At 43.0% G+C, this 17,472-nt stretch overlaps 2 protein-coding genes across 4 annotated transcripts; both read right to left on the reverse strand.

Annotated features, from left to right (window-relative positions):
• Window positions 1-2,209: 2,209 nt before the first annotated feature.
• LOC108876713 (aquaporin-9-like) lies at window positions 2,210-6,530 on the reverse strand. The gene is made up of 6 exons (XM_018666402.1): window positions 6,326-6,530; window positions 5,872-5,998; window positions 4,667-4,804; window positions 4,328-4,446; window positions 3,469-3,686; window positions 2,210-3,116 (listed from the first exon to the last, which is right to left on the reverse strand). The coding sequence occupies exons 1-6, from the start codon at window positions 6,425-6,427 to the stop codon at window positions 2,903-2,905; spliced, it is 918 nt and encodes a 305-aa protein (XP_018521918.1). The 5' UTR covers window positions 6,428-6,530; the 3' UTR covers window positions 2,210-2,902.
• A 224-nt stretch (window positions 6,531-6,754) lies between these two features.
• Window positions 6,755-17,285, reverse strand: LOC108876712 (cingulin-like protein 1). Of its 3 annotated transcripts, XM_018666397.2 has the most exons (20): window positions 17,108-17,285; window positions 16,226-16,331; window positions 14,491-15,477; window positions 14,320-14,417; window positions 13,269-13,374; window positions 13,083-13,178; window positions 12,838-12,986; window positions 12,257-12,398; window positions 11,947-12,159; window positions 11,638-11,844; window positions 11,377-11,481; window positions 11,128-11,280; window positions 10,727-10,897; window positions 10,291-10,443; window positions 9,322-9,411; window positions 8,487-8,570; window positions 7,838-7,962; window positions 7,482-7,590; window positions 7,216-7,379; window positions 6,755-7,129 (listed from the first exon to the last, which is right to left on the reverse strand). In XM_018666397.2, the coding sequence occupies exons 3-20, from the start codon at window positions 15,448-15,450 to the stop codon at window positions 7,051-7,053; spliced, it is 3,204 nt and encodes a 1,067-aa protein (XP_018521913.1). In that variant the 5' UTR covers window positions 15,451-15,477; window positions 16,226-16,331; window positions 17,108-17,285; the 3' UTR covers window positions 6,755-7,050. The 3 variants fall into 3 exon arrangements, with proteins under 3 accessions (XP_018521913.1, XP_050929256.1, XP_018521914.1); XM_051073299.1 differs by lacking the exon at window positions 16,226-16,331 and having other exon boundaries at window positions 14,320-14,390; XM_018666398.2 differs by lacking the exon at window positions 16,226-16,331.
• Window positions 17,286-17,472: the final 187 nt, after the last annotated feature.

The raw sequence follows: 17,472 nt of genomic DNA on the forward strand, positions 1-17,472 counted from the left end.
AGCTCTCTTCAAACCGATGCCACTCTGTGCCTGAAACAATGTCCCCGCGGAGAGGACTCTGGTCAATATTCCACATTTAGAGTCGCAGCTCTGTGCAAGGAGCTGACGTCACGGCTGATAAGCGAGCAGTACCTTTTGTCTCTCCCCCGCAGTGACAAAGCATGATTGTAAAAAAAGTGGCACCAGGCCTCCTGAGTGTCACCCAGACTAAACTAAGTGGCAGCCAGCACTCTCTCCAGCGAGCAGCTGACCCTGAGGGCTCCGAAGCAAAGAATGGAAATACACTAGAGGCAAAGAAATAACTGCCACTGCCATTGTCCAGTATCCAGATAATGGCCACTTGAGATGCTGCGAGTTAGAAGAATCTCATCTGTGTCTTTTCCTTTAATTTAAAACAACAAAGACACACACTTCCAAAAAATTAGATAAAAAAGAATGTGTGAGAGCTTAGCTGAAGGTAACAGATTCTTTGGAGAAACAGCATTGCTCATATTGAACTTGTTTGCAGTGTCCATGTGATTTTACAGAGAGAAGGAGAGATGTGTTTTTAACACCCAGTTCTAAGAAGACTGCTCCTTGTGTTAGCTGAGTGGCCTGTCAGAGTTTCCTCAAAGCCAGACTGAATCAGCACAGTTTAATATCCTATGTTGTTCAAAGCGCAGGTGAGAGACGATGAGAGAGAATCACATGCACCTGCACATGTATCGTTATCGAGCTGCCAGTCAGTCTATACAAACTGATTTTCCTCTCTGTTCTATGTATGCACAAACTGACATGAACAATAATGTGATCTGTGCTTGGGCCCTCAGGCTGGTGTCAGATAAAGTCACCCTGCAGCTCTCCGGGTCACTCATCAGACACCTCCTCGCCATTCAGCGTTGAATATTTGGGCTTCTTGTGCTGATACTCTGGTTCTGTTTCCTTTACATGCCAGGCCTCACTCCATCTCATCCTGAAAGTTGGAGTAGGGATTTGTGTTTCCTATCCACTTCTTCTCCTAGAGTTTCATCTGTCACTGAAGGCATCGCAGACCTTTTTTTTTTTTTAAGTTCGCCTGTTCACCCCAGAGACAAATACTGAGACAAAGCCAGTAGTGGAAAGTTACAAAGTATATTTACTCAAGTACAATTATGAGGCACTTGAATATTTGCACTTGTGTACACACAATTTACACACTGCTTTTTGTCTTCGTCACTACAAGTCAGAAGGAAATAATGTACTCCACTCAATATATCTGGCAGCTGTCTACCTTGTAGATGCATTTTTTATACACAGAACAAATGATCAGCCTCTAAGTTTGTTGTGGACTAAGCTGCCTAACAGTATGTTATGAATTAGGTATATATGCAGTTTATTATATATCAATTGTGTATAATTTTTTTAATGAAAGAGAAGGTATAGATGTGCTTTTAGGATTTTTTATAACCAGGTAACTGAACATTTTTGTGGAGTCTGGAGGGGATCTCTGAATGAAAATTTGAATTCAAGACTCTTACTTGTAACAGATTCAATTTACTTTTAAGTAAAGGTCCCAGATATGTCTTCCACCGCTGACCAAATACACACACACAGGATGACTTGAAGGCTCTCTCACACTCAGAATTTAATTTTCCATGTATAACTTCATCTTCATCTCTCCAACAGCAGAGTCACCACCTAAGGTTCCTGGTAGAGTTAAAATCAGATGCCCAACTGTGACTCAGATCGACTTTGATGCGCACAAGGACATTAACTGGAGCGATCAGCTCATGTAGGAGACATTTTTCAGCACAGCACTCTGAGCTGACACTGTGAGGCATAATCACCCTCTGCAGTCCTATCATCTAAACACAAACAATTCATCTCTTACGTCGGCCCAATTATTGTCGAAGGTGCTCGGTCTGAAACCAATGGATGTACTTGTCTGCTGGTGAGGTTTACTGAAAAGATTCATGTTGCTGTTACTGTCCCCTTTCACTTTATCACATAGACTATTACAGCCTGTGCAGCAATTTAAGGGATGTATGAGGATATACAAGGGTAATGGTGTAAATGCTGAGAGGAAAATTACATCAACAAACTCATTCGGCTTAACTGCACTTTTCAGCGATAAATAAAACAGATGATGGAGTCTCTCTGATGGAGTGGGATCAGTCCCTGAAGTGAAATATCTCTTAAGAAATTGATATTTGTAGAAACTTTAATGTAGACAAAACAACACTGAGTAGAATACAAATAATAATAATGAGCAGTAAGGAGGATTTGTGGTTTGCAAAAGAAGAAAATAATTACAAAGAACAAAAAAAGTTTTAAGTGAATATACAGATAATACACCACAGCCACTGAGGAAACTGGGAGCAAACCTAAAAGGAAACTGGCATGCATGTTAAACTATTATTCCAGTTGTTTCCAAGTGAGTATATTCCAACAAAGGGAGATATTTACAATACAATATTTACAACACACACATATGAAAAGTCATAATAATGTGAAGCAGGACTGAGATTTTCACGTGTTTATGAAACATAAAACATAAAAAGTGAAATTGCAGAGGAGACAGTCCAGTATTGGTTTGGAAAACAGTATCCACGCCACTTAATTTGTGCAACTAGCTGCAGTTTTTCAACCTAAAAAGTTTCCTAACTTACATTGCTTTGCTTTCTGACCCATGGAGGTTTTAGGGGTGCCATCGCTGAGCTGGCACCCCTTAAACCTCTCTGCAGAGCATAAAGTCAGTCAGAAGTGTAACTACAGCGTGTGTCCTGCTATTTAATGGGTTAACCACAGAGAGCGCACTGACAGAGGAAGCCTGTCTTTACAGATGGAAGTTGTGCTGGGTGTTTGTCATCTGATTGACAGTAAAACAGCTGAACCTGACCAGTCAGTCCTGGAGGTTAATGTCTTTTTTTTTTTTTTTTTTTTTTTAGCTCATGGTGATCATCTCATATTTGTCCTTCAGACTGCTGTCATCATCCTCCTCGTCTTCCTCCTCATCCTCCTCCCCCTCCCCCCCGTGGGGCTTCTCCGGCTCGTCGCGGTGGTGGTGCAGCTCGATGAGCAGGTAGTAGATGACAGCCGCTACGACTCCCCCCACCATGGGCCCTGCCACAGGGATCCACCACCAGTAGTCTGCAGTGCTGCGGACACACAAGTATGATGATGAAGAAAAAACAAAAGAAGAGTTAAAGACATCTCTGGCAGTCACTCAAACCACTGGCAAAGAGGTTGCTGCAGGTCACTGGTGCCATCAGTGGATCATTCACAATCATCGACTGCATCTGTTGAGTGCATGTGATGTTATATAACACTATGGTTCATGTCCACAGCGCAGGCCCTAATCTGTTTACATGTCTGACAATGTTCTAATAAATAAAGGACCCACACATGTTCAACCCAGGTATATGCGAGAAATCACACAATAAACTTCAACATCAGGCACTATATGTTAAAAACAAAGCTCTAATCTGTCATCCTCTGTTGTACAGTTACCTAAAAACCTCCATCCCCCATCCTGCTACAGCCGTGAACAGTCGGGGTCCAAGGTCTCGGGCGGGGTTCAGGGGGTAGCCACAGTTCAGGCCCATGGACACACCGATGGCCATGATGATCAGGCCGATAGCCAGTGGCTCCACACCTTTAGGAGCTCCAATGTTTCCGCCATCAATGATGGCAAGGATACACAAAACCAGCATGCCTGTCCCCACCACCTGAAGGAGCAGATGTAGTCGTCATGTAGTCGATATGCTGCAGTTTATAGAATCAACACAACACTTTTAAAAGCATTAAAAACATCATAAATAACACTTGTTTTTTTGTTTTATTTAATGTGCACATATTGTGTCTTTTATAATAACTGTTTTTTTAATAATAAAATGTGTAGTTGGTGCAGTTGTCAGGTTTTATTAAAATCACAATCTAGGTTTTAAGTGCTGTCAGTTGTTTAAACAAAAAGAATTTAGGTACTACAACTTATACTTCACCTCTGAGCACCACAGAACTAACAAAGGATGTGTTAACATAAGCAGAATCTGACTGACTTAACTCAGTGGTTAACCTGATGTGGTTTTCAGCAGCTTTAAGCTGGTAGACGTGTTATTTTTGGATCACTGCACGGTCTAAACAGACTGAAAATGGTGTTAAGTATAGATTTGACCTCTCGGTGAATGCCAGGAAATGGGTCATTAGACCCAAAACTAAGCAAAAGTGGGGGTGTTCTTAGATTAAATGGGGCAATCAATTGTGCATTAGCCGCATTAGCCAGACTTTGCAGTATTAAGAGTCTGAGTGGGAGAGCCATATAGTTCACAACGGAGGTGGAGGTCATTGTGTCGCAGCGACCAGAGCTCACCTGATCGATGAAGCCGCCGAGTACTGACAGGTGTCTGCCAGGGTAGGAAGCAAAAATGTGACCTGTTGCATTGATTCCTGTCACCGACAGAATCCCGCTGGTGAAGTCCATGAAGGCATCTGTGAGGAAGACAAATAGATAGTTGTAACTGTGCACAATTGTTCTTTTCATCCATGAGTATCTCATATTGATGCATGTGTAGCTGAAATATTTTTACTGTTGGACAATAATGAAATATTCAGTTTAATGCCAGTTGGGAGAACTAAACCTCTGGAGATCATTACCAACAGTTATGGTTTAACGAGCATGTATAAGAGAGTAAGGCTCAGGTGTATTCACCATAGTATAATCCAAAGACTGCGGCAGCTCCGGCAAAAGCACCAAGAAACTGAGCGATGACGTAAAAGGGGAACTTCCAAATCTTCAGTTTTCCCAGAATCACCATGGCCAGGGACACAGCAGGGTTCACATGGCCCCCTGGGACGGAGAACAAAAGCACAGAATGAAAGAGGGGGTGCAGTGGGTGGGGGTGGCTGGCATGATATCCTCTCCATCATTAGGGAGGCTGTCACATTTACAAGAGGCAACAGAAGGGGAGCAGCCCTCCAGGGGCGGTGCTGGGTTTTGTTTTGTACGTTCAAGACCAAAGGGGGAGAATAATGGTCACATATTGGAAATTCATCCTATAAGTCAAAAACAAATGTGAGCTTGATTCTGTTCTTTTTTTTAAAAAATCCAAATGTGCTCACATCCTGTAAGTTTTTCATTTTAAAAACATATTAGAAATCTGTGATCTGTCTATGTGAAATGCATTTAGTCCTTTTGATGTAGAAGTGGAGGTAGCTGCTGCTCAGAGGAGCCAAGCAGCCTGGTTCATACTGAGCCTGGTCTCTGTCATAGACAGATGAACGTAGCCTATGATCAATGGAGTTAGCAGGACATTTAGTGCCCAGGGTTATGTATGACCCTGGAGAGGCTGTGCACTAGCACTAACAAATCAATGGTCACTGCACATTCATTGAATCTGGACGGAGAGCTGGCACGTTCCTGATGACAGTGAAGCTGTGGAGGTGGCACATGGCTGGGACAGGAAGCCATAAAAGTTATATTATTACAAGCTGAAAACCACATGAGTAACAATGTTTGAATTACAACACATGCTAGCAACCTGTGTTAGACTGTTTTATATGTTCTGACACGGGCTGTTTGTGTTAACTATGAATTATTTTAATGTATCATAGAGCCTGTAGTGCTGCACAGGAGATTATATGTCAGCAAAGAAGCTGAATGTGCAAACAACAAACTGTTGGCAACTATATTATTAAAACCGATGATATTTTTCAGTTGCTTTGACAGGACGCCAATATCAGCAGCAGAGTGGGAAACTGATCTCAGCAACATCCATCAACAAGTATTCATTAAATTGTCTTGTATATGCATTAAATCCAACCACCATATTGAACACTGCGAGCGTGGTGTTGTGGCTCATGTGAGATAAGTTCTACTTATCAGAAGTGCTTTCAGCTACATGGAGTCATATTTACCTGACACTCCACCAGCCACGTATGCTGCCATCATGAGTCCCACAGAGAAGCCGATGTGGACGGTGAGAGGCTCACCCAGAGTGTTTCGACTGAGGACGGTCTGAGCGACTGAGCCACAGCCGAACAACTGACCAACAGGGAGGTAAGAGAACAACAGATTTTCACTCACATCTGTTCCAGTGACTTAAAACTCTTTTTTAAAGGGAAAGTCACTACCAATTCTGCAGATCAGCTTGAGAGGTCTGGACCTCAACAATAAATTGAAATTAAGTATGTAAGCAAGTAAGTAAAGTTTTAGCACATAAACAACATCTCAAACTTAAGAAAGAGAAGCTCAACTTTAAATTTGATCATGAAGTAAAAGCATTGCATTATATAAACTGCAACACACTGAAATATTCTGCACAGTCCAAAATATTAAAAAAGAAGTTTTATCAAACAAAGTGTTACTTACAACCAACACAAACGTCCCCAGGAATTCTGCCAGGAATTCCTTGAGTATTCCATGTTTGAGAGCACAGTGTTGCCTCATGCTTCTCTTGTGTTGTATTTCCATGTATCACTGTGCAAAATGCTGTTAAAAGTGCCAGCTGTCAAGCAGTGTCAACCTCTGGGAGCTGATCAGAGCGGCTGTGTCAAATCTCCACCTCTACCCGACCGCAGCCATTCAGCACAGACCATTGATCCGTTTGTACGACCATCACACCACATCAACAAGTCCACAGCAGAGGCCAGGTGATTGGCAGGTGTGCTCTGTCTCCCTAAAATCTGATTTTCTTTATTTATGTGTGTGGTCAGTGACAAACTCTCAGATTTACAGAAACATCAAACAGCTGGATTTATTTCAGTTTGACTTTACTGGAGATGTATAAAGAGGAATGAAGCATTTTAATAATTTTTTATTTTATTTATCAGTTTAAGATTTGCAATTTGCACCATATTAATTCACACAGTGATGGAATAACTTAGGAAACAAATAAATCAGTTTGAGTAAATAAATCAAGAGTTTGTCTGTCACATTGTAAAACATCAGTTTGTCAGATATTGTAGTTATACATATTGCCACAAGAGGTCAGCCTTGGCAAGGTGCCATGCTGCTCACAACTGGAAACATTATGAAATCACACCTGAGTTGTTAATATGCAGAATTATTAAACCAGTGATTCCCCAGTCAGTCAATCAGTCGGAGCCAAAGTCATCCATGTCTTTTGCATCATCCTCCACAGCCTTAATGAGAGGAGGTGATTTCTTCTTTCGCCTGTTGAGGCAAAAAATAAATAAATGAATAAAACCACTAGTTAGACATCAAACATAGAAACTCGGTGGCAAAAAGTGAGTGGTCACCTCATCTCATTCCTCAATGCGCTCAGTTGGCCGTGAAGCTGCTCGTTGGCCTCGATCTGCTCGTCCAGTTCTCTCTGCAGCTTCTTTTTGGCGTGTTCCAGACGCTCAATCTCCTCCTCCGCCTCATCCATCTGCCTCTTCGCTGTCTTCAGCCTCTGAGTCAGCTGCGGAGTTCACAAAAGTGAGCAAGTGAATCATGGGTCAAGTCTGCTGCCCCTGACTCTACTACTTAGCTTCTTTCTCTTGTGGTTAAAGATGAGACCTACCTGGTCTCTGTGGTTCTGTAGGTTGATGGTTTCCTCGTCTGCCTGCATCTTCATCTCCTTCACTTTGCGCTCCAGCTTGCGGTTGGCTTGTTGCAGGCTGTTGTTGTCCCTAAGGGCAAAAGCACCAAGAGATCACATCGCCACTGCAGCTTCCTGTAACTCAACACCTTCCCGGTGTGTTCAGACCAGAGATACTCTCACTCTTACAACCACAGGGAAAGTGATATGAGTGGGGTCACTGCTCCACAGCTACCATTAAGTATCTGATGGAGCTATTATCCCAAAGTGTTTACATTGGCAAATACAAACTCTATATACATTTATATCTATTACTAATATTACATGCAAATACTTACCGTTCTTCTCCTTGCAGCCTCTCCTCCAGTTCCTGGATGCGGCTGTTAAGTTTGGAGACCAGTGAATCTTGGTTGGACCTCTGTGATCCTTCCAGATGAGTCACTCTGCTCTTCAGGTCTTTATTCTGACAAATGTGAAAATCAAACGGCGAGAAAATCAAATGGGAGAATGTCATTAATGAGGAAAAATTTAAAGGTACCCTGTGCAATTTTTTGACCTCCAGTAGCACCATGGAGCAACGCATGTTTTTATGAATCTCACTCTTGTTTTTCTTGTGGAAGAACATACAGATTACATGATACACAATCCTAATAATAGTTTCACATTATTCCACTGACCTTTGACCTCAAGGATTCACACAGTGCATTTTGGTGATTAAAACTGAATGCAAACAGAAACTTTGTTTAAGAGAAAACCCAAATTGTCCAGAGCTTTCAGTCACATCTCATGATCTTCATCAGAAGACTGGGTTTCTCTAGTTTTTATAGTATAATGTAATGCTGGCGTATTCCATTATGGTATGGAGATCATAACCCACGTCTCTGGCATCAGTTAGTGGAATTTGTGCTGAGAATCTTTTGTCAAAAAATGTCTCAGCTCTGGTTTGTTGTCCAGTGTTGGCAGTGTGAGGGGTCAGGGGGTCAGTACCTGTCTCTCCAGGCTCATCTTGTCACACTCCAGGTCCTGTCTGACTGCTCTCTCCTGCATCAGCTCATTCCTAATCTGATCCATCTGTCACACACCACCCAGAGAGAGACAATTTCAGTCACAATATATTGCATAACAGAAATGTTTTGTAAGTTATACTGTATGTGCTCCCTTCGATTTTAACTGAAAACACAAGCGTATGTTATTAAAAAGGGCAGGGCATGTTGACAATTACTTGCAGGTTAAATGAAAGGTTTCCATCTTAATTCCTAAACCCAGAGGAAATGCTGTCTGTTCTGAGCGGCCACATCAGAACTGAGGGCTCTCTCCTCTCTAATAACATCCAGAGGCCCAGTGAAGGGAGTGTGAATAGCTGCTCACAATAGTTAGCTGTTTTTTGTCTTTGTGCTGCACCCAAAACAGTGTTGTGTGTCAATTAGTCTGCACCACTTTTCTCCTATGAATGGTGGCCTACTTTACAGACAAACCGAGGATGTGAGCCTCTTATGATGGCATCAGATGAAGAAAAACATATATGTGAAGAGGGGGTTCAGTCATATTTCAGGGCTCAACTCAGTGTTAAGAAACAAAAACAAAACTTGTTTAACGAGCCGCTGCGAATGTATGGATCAGCAGCTTTCAGTGTCTGAGGGGAAATCTGAGCACTCGGCCCTACATCTGATAAAAACAGATGTAGGGCTGGGTGTTCAAGCTTGAGACATAATTCCATCACTGATGGGTTGTGTCTTCGGAGTCGGGGGAAATTTATGAATGTTAGCAAATGCAAAACAAGAGCTTTGTGTAGAAAAAGAAGACAGTGAAGGAGTAAACCTGCCTGCTCTTTGGTTTTGTCTAGCCGCTCCATCAGGCGGTCAGCACTGCTGCGCTCATCATTAAGATCCTCCTCTAGGTTACTGATGTGTCCCTGAGATGAGAAGAAAACATGGAAGAATGTATCAAACCATCATCAAGTTAATTTATGTTACACTACACAACAATGTTTACCAGCACAGAGGACTTGATGAATCTATCCCCAGAGGCTGTGGTTAGAAAACTGACTCAGAGAGAAGGGTTATTGGGTAATAGTACATGAGGAGGCTGGTGGGAAAATACAGTAAGACAAAGATAATAGCATTGGAAAAACCTACAATAAATTCAAGATTCCTGTATGGATGTGAGTGTTTGACAATGGGAAGGGGGATAAAAGTGAAAGAGGATTCCTGAGAACACCCAGACAGGTCTGATAACTTTTCACAGTAAACATGTGCTTCCTCGGTTGATACGCAGTGTCAACAGTGAGCACGCTGGTGCCACTGTGTAATGTTTTGTCATCAGCAAGACAAACAGTGCTGAGCTGTGAGATGCTGTGGCCAAGGATCCTCTCGGCACCCTTATGTTTCACAGGGACAAATGAGCACAAATACTGGCACCTGAACAGATAAACACTTCAAAACATGTGATAGAGAAAAGAATGTTTGACTGCTTTAATAAGAGTGAGCACAGTTTATGGTTGAAATTTTCCCATGGTCTTCAGTGTGCAATGAAGACTTGAACTTGTAGCTTCACTCAAAGACATTTTGAATTGAAAAAAAAGTTTTAAAAAAGGCTTGAATGACAACATGATAAAGCACAGTTGTAATAACAATATGAATATTATTAATCATAGGATAGCTCATAATTGTTGGCAGATACTGTGCATTAATAAACCCTTAGAAATGTCCTCATATCTACTCTTACATTATCATAATTTGGATGAATTTTTATTTTTATTTTATTTTAGTTCAGTGAGTTCAGGACATTTTACCTCCATGAGTTTAACCTGCCGCTCTCTCTCCTCTGCTATGGCTGCGTTCCTGTTCTCCAGCTCCTCCACCCTCTGCTCCAGCTCCCGGCCCCTCAGCTGGGCCTCCTGCTGCTCCCTGCGACACCGCTGCAGATCCTCCTCCAGAGGAAGGAGCTGAGCACAGAGCAGACCACTGAGTAAACACACACTATGAGATAAGGTAACATTCAGCGGTTTGGTGTCGGGCAGTGGGCACTCAGACTCAGACATTATTAAAAATAACTGAATTAATCAAGTCTGGTGACATTTTTAAAATATTTTTATTAAATTTCATTCCAAAAAATTTCTGAAACAAAGCGTCATAACTCCTTTTGACTGTGCCGCTGTCTTTTTATTTTATTAGTGACTCAGACAGAACCCCCAACCTGATGAATCAGAGAGACAATGAGTACCACACCTCTTCCTGCAGCTTTTTGGCTGCCTGTCGGGATTTCTCAAGCTCTGCTCCCTTTTCCTGCAGCTGTCTCCGCAGCTCGGCCAACTCCCTCTGACTCTTTTCTCTGGCCTCGTCGACCTGGTTCTGAAGTACATCTGTAGACGCCTCGCACTCCTCCATGATGCTATTCATCTGACCAGACACATAAACAAAGAGCCTCAACAGTGAGATAAGCGGGCCCGTTAGGGTATATGAACATATGGGATGAAAGAAAACTATGATAGTGCAAGAAATATCAGCCATTTCTGCTGATCTCATGTGGCTTCAGGGTTAAGATAACAGATTTATTAGGTCTCGTTTGGCTCCAAAAAATGTTGAATTTTCCCATAGGGCCTGATAAATATTCCAGGTCCACCTCTCACCTTCCTCTGCAGTTGCTCCACCGCCCGGTCCTGCAGCCTCCTCTCGTCCTCCAGCTCGGTTTTCATCTTCCACAGCTCCTCTCTTTGTCTCCTCTCCTCCTTGAGTTTCTCCTTCAGGTCCCGGTGCTCATGATTGAGTTTGGTCATCTTACCCTGTCAAAAGCAAACAGATGAAAGAGGAAACTGTGAGCTTTCCAATATGCCCCCCTACAAGCTGCTCCTCTGAGGCCGAGAGCGACCCGGCCTTACCTGCACGTCCTCCAACCGAGCGAGGAGCGACTGGTTTGACTGACACATCTCCTCCTCATTCCTCCTCACATCCTTTAGCGTTTCCTCCACCTGCTGCTTTTCCCTCTGAGGAACAAGACAAACAACAACAACAACCATATACATAAAAATGACAGATCAAAGCAGACATGGATTTAAATAAACATGGATTTAAAAAAAACAAATGTTGTTGTTGTTCCCATGTAGAATCCCTCCACACCCCCACCCACACCTTCTGCCCACCTCCAGCTGCTTTGCTCTCTGCTCCAGCAGTCTCTCTGTGGTTTTAGCCTCCTGGATTGCCTGGTTTAGCTGATCCACTTTCTTGTTGAGCTCCTGCACCTTTCCTCTCAGCTGATCTCTCTCCTGGCTGAGCTCCTTCAGCTGCACCTTGGCTGCACCTTTCTCCTCCTCTGCCTCCACCTTCTCTTGACCCAGCAGAGCATTGCTCTAAAAGACAGGTTGGAGTAATAAGCGATGAACATGAAAAGCGAAATAAACCACATTATAGTTTTTGGAAAATGAGAAATCAAAACAGTCTTCTCCTGTTACCTCTTTGGCCAGATCTAAATCCCTGAGCAGCTTCTCCAGCTCCTGCTCGTATTCATCCTTCAGAGCGGCGATGTACTTGTCATGAGTCTCCACCTCGTCTTTGAGCGCCCCCTTCAGGGCGCTGAGCTCCCTTTCCCGCCGGTGCAGCACCTCCTCCTGCTCCTCCTTCACCTGCAGCATCTCCTGGAAGTCTGCACGCATCTGCACCATATCCTGACAGACATCCATTAAAATACAGTGTCACCACCTTGAGTCCAGCAAAGAATCTTTACAGCTGCTGTTGATTTGATCTACATCTGGTTTCTTTTACCTTCAGAAGGATTTCTTTCTCCGTATTTATCACCTCCGCCTTCTTGGCTTGGTCCAGCTCATCGTGCATCTCAGAGAGCTGCTGCTGAAGGTCTTTCATCTCCGTCCTAGATCTTTCTCTCTCTGCCTTCATCTGACTCAATCTGACAGCATAGGAGAAACAAAAATATGCAGGAAAGACAGACATATTTCAGTTCCACATTTAGTATCAAGGAAATAAGCCTGCTCACTCTGCTTTTAAGTTTTAGTGCAGTGCTGTATAGGACTAGATAACAAGAACAGATATCTGCACACTTAATCCAAATGGTATTTGACTCTGCTTTCGGTCTGATGACCTTAATCCGATCACACATTACAGTTCACTTGAATGACCTATGAGCATGAGCATATGAGCAGAAGCTTCCTTAAAGAAAGTGGAGCACATCAATGAGCTGAAGTGTGCGGGTTTTCTGTTTAGCCCTAAACATCTACTTTCTTTGGTGAAACTAGACACCTACAATAGTCATTTAAAGGAATAGTTTGACATTTTGGGGAATATACATCTACTTGGAAACTTTTCTGACTAAGAGGTCAAATCCTTACTCCCGTTTGGTGGACTGAAGTTCTGCCTCGATTTCAGCCAGTCTGTCCCTGAGTTTGCTGAGCTCTGTCTGACTTTTGGTCAGCTCTTCCTGAAGTTTCTTCTTCTCTGTCCTGGCCTTCTCACAGGCCTTGGCTAGAGTCTTTTCATTCTGCACAACACAACAGCAGAAAAGGGACATGATCAGTCACAGGAACAGGAGGTGAGTGGTTTAGAGGTGAATCAGCAGGATGGGATCAAACCTCACCTTCACCTCAGTTTCCAGTTTTTGCTTTAACTCAGATACTTCGCTCTCCAGCGCTGCCTGTTTCTCCTGCAACTGCTCCACTTCAGCTTCATAATTCTGCATGAAAAGAGAGTTATCATTATAGGAGTTTCAGACTCATGTTGAACAACTATCAACATTGGCAAACATCTCATCCCCAACACTCACTTTCTCCTCCTCCTCCACATTCTCAGCAGTCCTCCACTTGAGCTTGTTGATCCTTTCAAGCAGTAGGTTGACTTTCTTCTCAGTGGTGGAGTCATCATCAGTCGTCCTGAGAGGCGAAAATATTTCACAAACACACTGACAGGGTGTAATCATAAAATGAAGTCTGGTCAGTGGCCAGCTCAACAAATGCATAGCAGTGCAGGCCTCTGAGTGGTGTGAGTTTGTGTAAGGGCATTCACAGTTTTTTTAAAAGAAATAACTCAACACATATTTGAAAATAGGCACCGGTGGATCTCAAAAACTTTCCCTGTGAATAACTTATTTATCAGTGGAAACTTGTTCATGCTTTGCATTCCTGACCGCTGTGTGTTTGAGCACACACAGCTGGATCAGTGACCCCTTAACCGACTACACTACACACTAATGGATCTTCAGCTGAAGGTGGAAATGCAAACTCATTTATTAAATTATTTCAAAGACATAGTTTGTATAATATAAAAATATGTTTATTTTCCTGCTTGTCAAGTGTTAGAAGATTGATACCACTCTCGTGTGTTTATGCCAAATATTAAGCTAGCACTAGCAGCCACTTAGCTTAGCTTAGCTTCCTGGAAACACTCACTAGCTAACAGGCTATATCTCATTTGTTTGACTCACTGCACCCAGCCAAGAATTAGTCCAGAACATAACCTATTGAGAAACCACAACTTGTCATTCCTATACTTCATTTTTCACACTTTAAACACAAACACAACGATGATTTTGTAGCCATGCTAGCTGTTTCCTCATTTTCATGTACTTTTATTCTATTTTAAGAAATTTAGCTTTTCATTGTATTACTATTGAACTTTGAATTGTGTCTGTGTTTAAAAGGTGTAATAAACATAAAGTTGCCTTGCCTTTGCACTAAGCTAAGCAGTTGCTGGCTAACAATGCTACAAACATGAAAGTAGTATCATCTGTCTGTCAGCAAGAAAGCAAATCACCATTATTTCCAAAAATGTTGTACTATTCCTTTAACTAAATGAGATGAAAGCTGAGGGGAGCTTACCCATTCTTGAGGTACGTGAACAGTATTTGTTTTGTTGTTGTGTCTTCAGTTGAGTCCACTGAGAGTTCTTGCTGTCCTTTCAGAAGATCAGGAGTGACCTGGTTAGAGAACATACAGCAGATAAATACAACCTTTAAAAGGACAGCTGTTCTCTGAAGCTAATCTCATTACCTGTGTATCTCTTTCATCAGAATCATCAGTCTGGTCACTACATGATCCAGAGAGAGAGGGTTTCTCTCTTCTGTGAAGCAGTTTTGCAGCATGTGGAGACATCATCTCTTTTCCATGATGTCCTTGCAGTGTGCTAGTCTTGTTCTCCTCCTTTTTATTCCCCACACAGGCCTCTCTGCCGAGGAGTCGAGCCCTGGCTGACCCAGGAGGATACACCCCACCTGGGGTCTCCCCCCTTACGCTCTTCAGAGACAAGGGTATGCTGGAAGAAGAGGAGGACGAGGAGGAGTCCGAGATTCGCCCACTGTCCACGCTGCGCGACCTCCGACACTGCTCTGGGTCCAGCCTGTTCCTGGGGGCACCCCTTCCCCTCCGTTGGCTGTTGTTGAACTGGCTTATCAGCCTCCCCACTGATAGGATGGAGTCTGTGTCCACTGAGTTTGGGGTCCTCGCAGGGAGGTGTCCACCTGAGGGAGGTGACTTGTCTTGGGCCACCTCAACCTGGTCTCCCCCTGGGCCTTCAGCTGGCAGAGGGATCCTGGGTTTGGTCATGTTAACAGTCTGGTTTGTCTCAGGGGGGAGTCCAGGTCGGGTTTGTGAAGGGATGACCAGGTTCAGGTTATTACTTTCAGGGTCATAAGGTCTCAGAATCTCTGGGTGTTTCTGATAATGAAAAACAGGGGAGGCTGCAGTCCTCTGTGTCTCAGCTGGAGAGTGTCTTTCATCCACAGACCTCCTCACCATCCCCGGGTTGTATCCTGCCTGGTGAGTGATAACAGAGATGTCCCTGTGGCTCTCCTGGCCAGAACTGTTCAGAACCACGTAAGGTTGACCTTTAATCCCTTGAACCTGCACCCTCACTCCAAACAAGTTGTCCTGGCTTCCTCTTGGACTGTGCTGCTGCGTGTAGTCCCTCTGTATCCTGATGTCTGGAGAGCCACTCAGTCTGTGAGACTCCATACTGACTCCACTAGATTAAGAGATCAACTGGGAGGAAAAAAACAGACAGGTAAGTTTTTAAAAAAGAGGCATTTGACAGAGACTAATCCTGCATGGGAAAGTGAGAAAACTGATACATCAGGTTGGTCAGGCTGAGGTTAGTGTTTACAAAACACTGGAACGGGGCTGGAGCTTCAGCGGGACACAGTCACTGACATCCAGGGAGCTCCTCACGCAGCTGCACTCATCCAACATAGAGACACAATAAATGGACACTGACAGCAGCCTGATATTGCTGTGCAATGAAAACAGCTCCCTCTGTGTGCTAATGACAGTGTACTATTGTACAGCCAAAGCTGAGCCATCTGCATGACGACTGCAACTGGCCGAGGTCTCCTGGGTGTCGTCACCCACTTCATGGTGTAACACTTGAGGAAAATGTTAGTCAACAAATATGTTACTGTGAGGCTGAAGCACAAGAACACAAGAGGCGTTGTGCCACAGACAAAACAATATCTTCTTAAGAGCACCATCCTGAGCATGGACACTTTCATTAATAACACTCCAGACTGCAGCTCATTCAACATAAGTTTAGAGAGAAAAGTATTAATGCCACTTTCTACTATGGTATCCTTCATAAAAGGTTCATACACTGTAACAAATTACTTTTATAGTTGATGACATTTATAGTTATTAATCATTCACTAATGCTTTATTGATCAGTTTAAAACTGTTAATAAGATTCCAGTTTTGGGTTGCCAGGTTATACAAAATCCTCCTCCAGCACAGCACTTACCAGGTCCTTTTAGTTACGTTTTAGGATTCGTTAATGTCATCAGAAAGTCCACTCAGATGGACTTTTTTTAGGGGGTTTTCTGTCTTCATTAGAAGGCTCACAGGAACTGAGGGGAGATCATGTGCAATATAAGTCAGACTCAAACCTGGGACACTGCAGTTACATGGTCAACAAATTAAGCCCCTAGTCATTTTTGAGATCATAATTTTGTAACTTATCTACAAAGTTATGATCAGTTAGAAGTCATTAATGAGAATACATTTTTTGGGTTGCCAGGTTGAGGAAAAGAAAAGAGAAAAACCTCCTCCAATGTGTCACTTTCTTTGTCTTTAGAGCAAACAGAAAGTCTGCTCAAATAGACTGTTTGAACACACAAATCCGGCTTTCATTACATCAACTTATCAACATCAGATACTTACCAGAAGGTGACTGGTCTTGTGAGGGGTCTTCTTAATGAATTAAAGAGCACGGTGTCTTACAGAGGGAGGATTTTACACAACCTGGCAACCTCGTTGATGTTCTTCTTAATGGCTTAACTGTACTCTGAAATAAATAATCTATTAACCATTAATAACGCTATTAATTACAGCTTATAACTCTTTATTAGTGTGATTTATCAGAGTGACGGCAAAATATTTCTTAATTTTTACTTGCGAAGAGGCTACAAGTTTATTTGCTGTCTGATCTGCGTTTATCCCGTTTTTCTTGATGAACTTCACTGTCACCTCTAAACACACAGATATACAGGATATACAGACGAACGGGTACATTAAAGACACGTAAACGCGAAATATGAGATAAAACTGTCAGTCTCATATACGTTTTATAGGAGGAACATAACAGATAAAGTGAAAAAAAGTACATTATGATCCCTGAACTCACCACTGAGCGCAGCACATAAACCACTACACGTCGCTAAAGGTTCAATAACGTGGTTCTTCCTTTGAGTAAACACGAGTTATAAAGACATCGATCTGAGGTGAAACTTGCCCGCCGTGTGTCCAGTCTGAGTGCTGAGTCCTCCTCCTCCTCTGTCCGCTCAGACTGACCTCCTCCTCCCTCCTCCTCCTCCTCCTCCGCCCGGACACGATCACACTGTCCCGCTCGGAGATGCGTTCACTGCCTGCTCCGTGTCAGACATTCAACCCATCTATCACACTGTAATATTCTCATCCACTGAAGTTATGAACGGCTTTTGGTGGGAGCTGATCTATCTATCTATCTATCTATCTATCTATCTATCTATC

The sequence above is a fragment of the Lates calcarifer genome, linkage group LG10 (genome assembly GCF_001640805.2).
Source record: "Lates calcarifer isolate ASB-BC8 linkage group LG10, TLL_Latcal_v3, whole genome shotgun sequence".
In the NCBI taxonomy this organism is placed as follows: Eukaryota; Metazoa; Chordata; class Actinopteri; family Centropomidae; genus Lates; species Lates calcarifer.